Consider the following 10,471-nt stretch of genomic DNA (forward strand, 5'->3'; position numbering starts at 1 on the left):
ATATATATATATATATATATATATATATATATATATATATATATATATATATATATTTCATATTCTTTTTATTTTTATTTTAGCATTATGTTTAAGGAACAAGTTTGAATAACTTGCCACTCTTTGTTTTATACAACAGAAATATTATTAGCTGATGTTTAATTGGTTTGACCATCTGTAGTCTGTTAATTGGGGGTATTTCTTTAGCTTCAACACCGTGACTCTCTGGTCAGAATTTTATCTCCAAAGCTTAAATTTTGTCTTGCTTGTAATCAGATTTCAACATAGGAGCTTCCTGGCACTTTGGTTAGCAACTACACTCAACAGAAATATAAATGCAACACTTTTGGTTTTGCTCTCATTTTTTATGAGATGAACGATCAAAGACCTAAACATTTTTAAAACACACAATATCACCATTTCCTTCAAATGTTCACAAATCAGCCTAAATCTTTGATAGTGAGCACTTCTCCTTTGCTGAGATAATCCACCTCACCGGTGTGCCATATCAAGATGCTGATTAGACACTATGATTAGTGCAGTGCCTTAGACTTCCCACAATAAAAGGCCACTGTCTAAGGTACAGTTTTATCACACAGCACAATGCCACAAAAGACGCAAGATTTGAGGGAGCGGGCAATTGGCATGCTGACAGCAGGAACATCAACCAGAGTTAATGCTCTTGCATTGAATGTTCATTTCTCTACCATAAGCCATCTCCAAAGGCGTTTCAGTGAATTTGGCAGTACATCCAACCAGCCTCACAACCGCAGACCATGTTTAACCACACCAGCCCAGGATCTCCACATTCAGCATGCTCACCTCCAAGATCACCTGAGACCAGCCACTCAAACAGCCTCTGAAACAATCGGTTTATGTAACCAAAGAAATTCTGCACAAACTGTCAGAAACCGTGTAAGGGAAGCTCATCTGCATGCCCGCCACCCTCATTGGGGGACTCTGAGAAAAAAATCCTCAAGACCTTACTTCAGAATCTCCAGACTTCCTAACGACTTCATACACCTTCTCTTCTTCATGTACAAGGGCCACGGGGAACTCCCTTCAAGCCCATGCCCTCCTTTTATATCATGTTTAGCTTGAAAACATTATCATAATCAATCAGAGAGAAGCAGCTTCTACTACCCCTTATTTAAAGGGCTATATTGGTGGTTAAAGAAGGAGAAAGTTATTCATACAATGGAACCTAAATATCTCTCACCTAAATTCATTTAAAATGAGTTGTTTTTGTTTCGTTTTTTCTTTCCTCAGTTTATCCCCGTTGTTCTCTACATCTGCTGTTTGCCACCACCCCCTGTAAGTTTTTATTTTTTGCCAGTATGCATGATCAACTCTCGCTAAAATCACAGCTGCACACCAACATTTGAAGAGAAACCTGAAAGATTTTTCCTTTGTACAAAACTGAATAATCTAATTGTATTAACTGATATATTAGGCACAACAGTGGCATCAGATGGGTTGTCGGTTCAAGCCCCAGGTCAGGCTTGACACTCGCATTGCCTACTGATGGTGGTCAGAGCCTGTGTAAAGCACCTGTCAGCAAGCCCCATGGCAGCTGTGGTTGCAGTGTAGCTTGACTGAATGTAGTGTAAAGCATGCGCTATATAAGTACAGGCCATTTACCATAATACACCTGACGCCATTCAGACACACTGTTAACCACAAAAAAACTGGATAACTGATTTTTGTTTTCTCAGTAATCGGACATCTTGTGTGTTTGAATACTTTTAGATATTTTTAATAAAAATAAATATTTTTTAATAAACCATTTTTTATGTGCAACTGAATCAGTAAACAGCTTGATCTCTTATGCACTTTGTTTAAAATCTTTTACGCTGCTTTGAAGAGTAAATGAGTCCACATATGAATAGAGAGAAGGACCAGTCACTATTTTTAAAGGCATCAGTCATGCTTAGAACCCGGGACGTTCTAAGGCCTCACAGGTAGCAACTATACTCCCATTCAGCCTGTGACCAATTTCTGTTTCAATCTGAAAAACTCACATTAGGAGAAAAGACAATTAGGAGAAATTTATTGATACAATTACTTTGTCTTTGGCGCTCAGACCTAGGCAGAAAACATAATGCTTAATTTTGATAGATATGCATGAACAGGAGCAAAGAATAGGGATGTTTCCCCCCCAGGCCAAAAACTGGTGGTGGAGTGGAGATAGATGAAGTTGGTCAGTCTGTAGACTGCTGGTTAGCGAGATGGTATGCTGAGCTTTATGGGGAGATCCAGTGGATTGCCTGAGCTGATACTAGAGCTTCACTCAGGGACCTGGAAGACGGAAGTCCAGTTGGATAACACGGGTTGATAGAACCTGTCCACGATGAGCAAGCAGGAAGCGACAGTGGAGAGGAAAAACTCCCAGTTGGGAAGAAACCTCTGGCAGAACCAGGCTCAACATGGCGGTCTTCTGCCAGACCGTTAAAGACAGGGAACGCAGTAAGAGTCCGGGGGGAATGACACTCTGATGAAGCTTTAGCTACAATGATGGAGGAGGGGCTGGAGGTGGGTTGAAATGGTGTTATCTGAATAATGAGTTTCCTTAATTGTACTTCCGCCTAGGCTCCATTTCATAAAATAAAGTTTACAGAAAGTCCAGCTTCAAACCTCACAAGAACAAACTTTAATGAGAAGCTATGGGATGTCCCTAAATAAGCTTCAGCAAAGATCTGCTGTCAACTAACAGGAGCTGAGACCGTAGTTTACTTTTTTATCTACCTCATGCTGTATAGTGTGAAAAAACACCACGGTCTATGCCCTGTATCAGTTGCATGACATAGTTTTTAACAACTTCTCACTTATTTTGTTGGGGGATACGGTGAAAAAGGGGACGCTTCCCTATTCTGTCTTATGCATTATGCCTTGCTAAAGAGATTATCTGAATTTGGCTATATCGTCAGAGGTCTAAATTTTCTGCCGCTGGTGGAATTAAAGTGAGCATAATAATTCATATCAACTCAGAGATAAAGACAATAATAGAAGGAGTGACAGTGAGGCTGCAAATCAGGTGAGATATACAGCGTTAAACTGCTGATGCCACTTGAGCTTCCTCATGTCAAGTGTGATGTTCTGTTGCCTTTCAGAGGTGATCGAGGCAGAACCTAAAAACTGCTGTTGATGCTAAAACACACCACAAATCAAACTTCCTCATTTAACCTGCTACCCTTTTTATATCTACTCCCGCCATGGGCTAAAAGTAAGTCTCTCTTGGCCGGCTGAATGGGACCTACCAGCTGCCTGCCAAACTGCTCTTCCCCTGTCTGCTCTCCTACCTCTCCTCTATTTCTCACTCTCTCTTTCTCTGCCACCCATCTGGCCCTTGTAATACATGACAGCTGAAGCAGCGTTTCCAAATTTAATTTGAGATGTGATAAAACTGCACATATCTATAAAGTGAACGCGGCAAGCTTTCCTATGTGGACGGTTTTAAACTCAAACACATGCAACACATCAAATACACAACCATGGTCTGTCTGCAATAAAGGAAGATCTACAAATAGATTTAACCCTACTGCAAAAGAAATGACGGAGACCTTTATAAGACTGCTGCAAATGGAAAAGGTGTGAGATAAGAAACGATTAACCTAAACAATAAGACTCTGCTTCTTGCACGTTTATTCTACTTTATCAGGTAAAATATGTTTATTAAGAAAAACAGAAGTTTGTTAGGAATAGAAAACTTGAAAAAATACGGAAGGCATTATATGTTCGACAGGAACATCACCAGAAACCTTTAAACATAGATGCACGTGTCAAGCGTTTTGCGGCTTAGGGTGTTATATTACAGTTAAAAGGTGAGACCCTCAGATATAAGCCTCACATTTAAGCTTCTCATCATCTCTGTTGACTTTTATTTCTTTTAGTTAGCTTTAACCATGTTATTATTACTATTTGTTACTAAAGTTTTGTATATACACAACCAGAACTTCACCAGAAATCTATTAGGATTTGAAGTGTTAGACCAACATAGATGAGCAAATATTTATGACCTGAGGGTGAATTTTATTTTTTTACAAAAAAAAAAGAAAAATGAAAGCACAACTGTATATATTTGTGTTTATACCGCTTTACTCTAAAGCACCTAAATAAGAACTACATGTGAGAAATGTCCTTTAGTAGCCATAGAATGATTATATTCATTCTGTCAAGTCCTGATAGGTTAAATAGAAATAAAATATGTCTTATTGGGTTGGGCAATGAGAGCATTTATTAAAAAAACAGATAACAAATAAAGGTCCTACAGTATCTCTAGATAAACAGCAGAGACACACAACTAAAGTGGATCCATTGAAATAAAGCTATGCACTCAGGAGAAAGTCCTGTTTGCCATTTGCCATTCTGGGAACATGGCTGAGTGCTACAAGCACCAGCGGAAGAAAGACATGAAAACTGTCATATCTAATGTAAAACTAATTATGCTGTACTGCTGCATCTCTTTAGCAGGGACAGGGAAGCTGGCCAGTTTGTTGAGGAGATGAATGGAACAAAATGCAGGGTAATACTGGGGGAAAAAAACCTGTTAGAGACTTTAAAGGTTTAAAGATCGAGGCAGAGGTTCAGCTTCCAGTAGGGCAACTCTAAACATCCAGAGCTACAACAGGCTATGTTAAATCAAACCACATTTACTGGTTAGATTGTCCCATCAAAAGTCCAAGCCTAAATCCGGTTGATGTTTGCAGAAGCTATCGGCCCAATCTGACTGAATTTAAGCTAGCTGGCAACAAATACTGGTGAATACTTCAGTGTCTTGTCATGCAAAGCTGGTAGAGACAAACCTCAAATGACTTGCAGCTGTAACTGCAGTGACAAGAAATTATACAAAGTAATAAATCAGGAGGGAGGAATACCAATGCTTGGCACACTTTTCCCTAATCTATTTGTAAATATAAAAGAACGACATATCCTTCTGTTCCAACTTCAAAATCCTTGCTGGCTGTTCTGTCAGTTAAAGTCTTAAGAAAATACAAGAAGGATTGTGCATGCTTTACTAACAGAAAACACAATTCCTTGTTCCACTTTCACTATGGGTAATCACTGCTTTCAGTGGTTTAAAATCTTTATTTTTTGAGGGGTTTTTTTTCCTCATCGTTTTCCTATTGTAGTAGATAGTCGGTGTGGCAGCCATGCGTAGGAACATGTAGCTGGGAACAGAAATACCTTGGCTACATCTCAAACATGAGAATGAGGAATAATTAAATAAACATGCGATGACTGAAAAAGAGCCTCAGTCAAAGGGACTCCCTATAACTGCTGTGGAGATGTGGCTTTAAACACATGCAGACCAGCGACGACTGAAGCTGTGGGAATGTTGAGGAGAGAGTGAGGAAACGTTTTTTGAATATCCCACGTTCTGTCACCCATCCTAGTTTCTCTGCCTTTACCCTTCAAGTATCGTTGAACCTCTCCATCTCTCGTTTTCTTACACTGCAGAACTGTGTTTTATGCTCTGCAGCTCTGTCAGCCCCATCACTTCACATCACTGTCATCCTCCTTTCTTCTTCTGTCCCACCCACCCACTGCTTCTGATGCCTGGACTGGGGCCCTTGAAGAATCCTGGTAATAAAACTGTGGTGCCTGGGCTCTTCATTGCTGCCTCGGTCTCCACACCTCTCATCTGTGCAGGTCAGACTGATCCAAATGGCCCAGCCTCTTTATGATTTTTTTATGTTAGAAAACTTTACCCCCATTCTGTCTACTCCCCCCTCCCTCTTCTTTTTTAGTTGTTGTTTGATTCCTTTGTGTACAGTGAGCTATGCTCATGGTGGCAGCGCAGTGCCAGAAAAAAAAAACCCCACACAAACACATGTATGCGTGCATATGTACATGCACAGTCACAGACACACAGCTGGACTCCAGCTGCACACAAAGGCTGGGGTTTGGAAATCAATGAAGGAGAAAGAAGAAAAAGGGGGAAAGAGTTTAAATAAATTGGCACTTGAAAAAAGAAGAAAAATAAGAAAGGGAGCGATGGAAACAGAAACGAGGAGTTATTTTTTGTTAAAAAAAAGCCACATGTACTCAACAATAGAGTGAGGCCTGTAATGAAGTAACAAAATATAAGGAGTGTTAAAACAGAAACAGATAAGTTTGTAAGTCGGGAAATAAAAAACAGTCGTACTTTGGAATAATAAAAAAAAAAGTTAGATTTGTTTGAGAGGGTGCTGGTACACGCAAAAAAATTATAATAAATATTTAAAAAAAAATACTTAAAAGATCAATGACTGCTTGAAGAAGAAGATAAAATAGATCAAAGTTTTTATGGATATAACCTGTGCATATATTCTGTTTTTTTGTTTGTTTTTTTTTAAAGAGGCAAAGTAAAAAAAAAAAAAAAAGAAGAATATTCCTGTTATATGCATTAAAGAGAGCTGTAACTCTAGGGGGGCTGCAGAGTTCTACTGCTCAGGTAGAAAAATTTGGCAACGGGAAAAATATTATTGATTCACTCCATAAATGGGATCTCCATTAAGGAGTAGCAAAAAAAAAAAGAACATCGTTGACAAAAAAAGGCATAGGAAGTCCTGTTTAATGATTGCCACACGCCATGAAGAGCACAGAAAAAAACTGAATCAGGGGATGCTGTGGTCAGAAGAAACCCACATTGAATATTCTGCATTGAGATTAAAATACTACAGTTCTATTTAAATACATCAACCCAATGTGAAACATGGTGGTGGCATCGTCATGCTGCGGGGATGCTTTCCCTCAGTGAGTATAGCAAACTGGGTGAGAATTAAGTGCAGGGCAATCCTGGAGCAATCCCTCCAGTCCCAAAGCTGCATTGGTGTGTAGATTAAGGTTTACTATGTGAAAAGGCCCCGTCAATATCTGGGTCTAAATAAAACTGGGAATCTATGCAAGACTTGAGAATGGAGGCTGCAATGTTCTCCATTTATTATGCCTGAACTTAAAAAATTGTGCAAAGCGGGATCCGGGTGGAGGCGAAGTAAAGAATCAGACAAGCTTCATATAAATGCATGCCACACTTTTTGGATTTATGTTTGTGGTTGTTATACGACAAAATAGAGGAATGTTAAAAGGGGATGAATGCTTTGGCAAGTCAATGTATTCTTTAGCTAGTTTTACAGAGGACTGTAGGTACTCTGTCCAAATCAAGGATTTCGGTGAATAAGTCACTTCAAGTATCAAATAACCACCAATTCAAAAGTTCTGAACTATGAACTATCAAAGCTAATCCCAACAATTCACACACTTGATGATCATTTACAAAAACGTATCACATACAATCTTCTTCAGATGTATATTTTCTATTTCTTGATGCCTGTTCTGTTTCCAATCTGCCAGGAATGAAATGCTGTAATTTCTTCACATTGCTTTATATCGCTGAACATTGACATTTTTATTAGGGGAGACGGAGACATAATCAATAGGCGCCTCGAAGAGAGAAGAAAAGCCAGCCTATATTTTTCCTCTTTCTTCTGGTTTGGAAAGGATCCTCAAATCGCTGTCTTATGAGTGCAGCCTGCCAAATTCAGTTGGTTTTATCAAGGACCTTTAACTCCCTGCTCACATTCCAAATCCTGCAGGCAGCTTTTAAACGCGTACATTTCCACTCTGACATGAGGATGCATAACACTGCACATGCAACATACGCCTACTGTTACGACTGTGGCACTAAGGCTTGTGTGCCATGTGTTACTTGCATGAGATCACACCTAATATATGAAGATTCACTATGTGTATATATATATATGGTTTCATATCAATGTATTGTTAGTCTCGTAAAGATTTTCGAAAATACTTTGAGTACTTAAAGGCCTGCAGTTAATTATGTGTTTCAAGATGTGCTGCGGGAGGGATGTTAACTCTCCTTTCTGCAGCAGGTTCAAAAAAACTGTCAGGGAAGTAAGAAGTAGGATTGTTATCTGTTTAGCTTTCACAGCAGAGTGCTGCTGTTGATTTGTGAAACGGTGCACAGTCGGTCGACAAACTGTCAAAGGTGAACGCGTGCACACGATAACACTGAGTTACCGTGAGCCCTGAGCATGCCAGAGAGTGCCTCACCCTGGTGACACCAAGCTGAAATCAACATCTTTTTGAATTATTGAGGAAACCATATCAGATACCTGATAAACAGGCAAGCCCTTTGTAGCAGATATCTGCATGACATTCTAAAGACACTGGTTGTATGGTTTGTGATGGTTTTAAAGAAACCTTCATAAAAGCCTTGATTGTGTTCAGATGTCCTCCTGCAGAAAATTGCTCTCTTAAAGAAACAAGCAATTGAAACCAGGATTTATTGTAATTTGAGATGAACCAATCAGTTGCAGGAATCAGCGATTTTTCCTTAATTGGCACCGTCTTTGGAGCCGAGTTTACAAATGAAAATTTGTTTCCCCCCTATTGATTGAATGCATTAAAATTATATATTTCCACTATTTCCTGGTTAATAAACGCAACAGCAAACAGCATTCTCTTAGATGCACTAATCTTAAAACTTTTTAAAAAGATGATAAAGACCATTTGCTTTAATTATTAAACTCCAATATTCTTTGAATTCCTTTAACCTCTGATTAAGTTAAAACTGTATGTATGAAAAACCTGTGGCAGATTTAATGAAAAGTGATGCAAGACATAGAGAGTGAGAAAGAGAGAGAGAGAAAAAACACAAAACTGGCAGCTTAAAGCTTTAAACAAAAATCTGCACCAAACAGAAAAACAACATGAACTTATCCGTGCACTGTTAGCTTTAAAGGGTTAAACTTCGAGTTCATAGTGAAAAAAATAAAGAATCAGTTTCAGGATACTCCTGGCACTCATCAGCCATGCAATTTGTTTAGAAAATCATCATTCAGAAGTTGTTTGCTGTAAGTTTACCCAAGCTAAGCTGATATTTAGAAAGTTTCTGGGTCAAGTGTAGGTTTAGAGAAACAATCCCTGGATAATTTTAGAGTTCGAGGTTGATTCTAACTTATTTTCCCAGACAACATTAAAAGGCAAGAAGAACAAATATTGTTTTACAGATGTTGCTTTGATGCAGGTGTTGTGTTTGAGAGCCTCAAAGAGGCACAGTTTAAAACATGCAACACAGAGCCTTATAAGTTTCTAAACTGGGCCTGCTATCTGGAAGTCCCTCTCAGATGCTTCTGTAGGAAGTGCACTCAAACTGATAAACTGACATCATCTAAAACCTTTGAGCTAACCTAACCCAGCAAGTAATTGTAGATAAGGTTAATATAAGTAATGTGATTAAAAACATTTTATTAAAATAATCAATATATTATTTTTTATTATTTTGGTACAGTTTGGTGTAAATGCTTTAGTTTTTAAAGCAGTAAATATGTGGGATAGTCAATTATGTATATAAAAAAGCCATTAACAGTATAAAAACTTTGGTTCTTTCATCTCTCCATGTTTTGTTATCCATCTCAACTAATTAAATATAAAGAAAGTAAAAGACAAAACGAACAAAACCCAAGTAAAACATGAAAACTCTCATATGACTGAGAAGAAACTTTACAAAGAAACTTTAAAGACCAAAGTAAAGTTTGACCATAAAGAAATAATTTTTAAAGAAAAAAAAAGAATCCTGATAGTAAAGGACGCAGATTAGTATAAAGATTATTTAAGACAATTTTACGCAATAATTTGGGGTATTTCTACATCCAATTGCATGTTGAGATTTATCCATTTTCCCCATAAACCGAATCACACTTTTTTTATCAGAAGACTACAGGTATGAGCAGGTAGAACAACCATCCTTTTCGGATTAAATGTGGTTGCTTATAATTCAGTTTAGACTTTAATCCTTTCCAATAGGCTATGTGTGAATCGAATAAAGTTGACCACCAACGCCTTGTGCAAAAAAAAAAAAAAGTTGTGCAAAGTAGATTTTTTTTTAAGATAGCTTTTATATCTGAAAACCAGAGTTAAAGCCGCTTTTCTGATGTCTCTCTATCTGCCCGCTGCAGCAACACCTCCCACCGCATCACTCACCAACTTCTTCAAACTTTCCAGCGCAGAGTGTTTTACTTTACCTCGATTTCTTTTCGGGTTGGCTTGTTTCCTTCGCTTCCCCCTGCTTTCTTCTGTCATGGCCGAACGTTTTTAGTTCTGTTTAGGGTCAAATAAATAAGAAGCGGTCCTGCGGGGCGCGCAGCGGCTGTTGCGTCCTGAGCGCCTCGCCAGAGAATGAATGGCGCAGAGGCATCGCCTGCGCTCACAGCGGGAGCCTCAGACCTTGATGGGACTCCAAGCAGCGGCGACGAGACGTGGAGGTGATGTCAGCAGCAGAGGCTGGCCCTGAGATCAGACTTGGCATCGTAAACGCGCACCTTCCTCAAAAGTAGCGGGACGCGGGCATGACTAGAGATAAACACCCTTATATATCTCTTAGGGGCCAATTTAAGCAATATCTAATGTTGCTGCATATCCAGTGAGGGAATCCCGAAACTACTATACATGTTACATGCAATACATTGCA

At 38.8% G+C, this 10,471-nt stretch overlaps 1 protein-coding gene across 1 annotated transcript in view; it reads right to left on the reverse strand.

The window, feature by feature from the left end:
- The window catches only part of LOC107102790 (zinc finger E-box-binding homeobox 2-like), a 42,815-nt gene extending 32,732 nt beyond the window's left edge, over positions 1-10,083 (reverse strand). Inside the window, exon 1 of the mRNA XM_015402225.1 lies at positions 10,026-10,083. Within this exon, the coding sequence (XP_015257711.1) occupies positions 10,026-10,083 (58 nt within the window). The remainder of the gene's footprint in view (positions 1-10,025) is intronic.
- Positions 10,084-10,471: the final 388 nt, after the last annotated feature.

Source organism: Cyprinodon variegatus, unplaced genomic scaffold, assembly GCF_000732505.1.
Source record: "Cyprinodon variegatus isolate N-32 unplaced genomic scaffold, C_variegatus-1.0 Scaffold34, whole genome shotgun sequence".
Taxonomy (NCBI): Eukaryota; Metazoa; Chordata; class Actinopteri; order Cyprinodontiformes; family Cyprinodontidae; genus Cyprinodon; species Cyprinodon variegatus.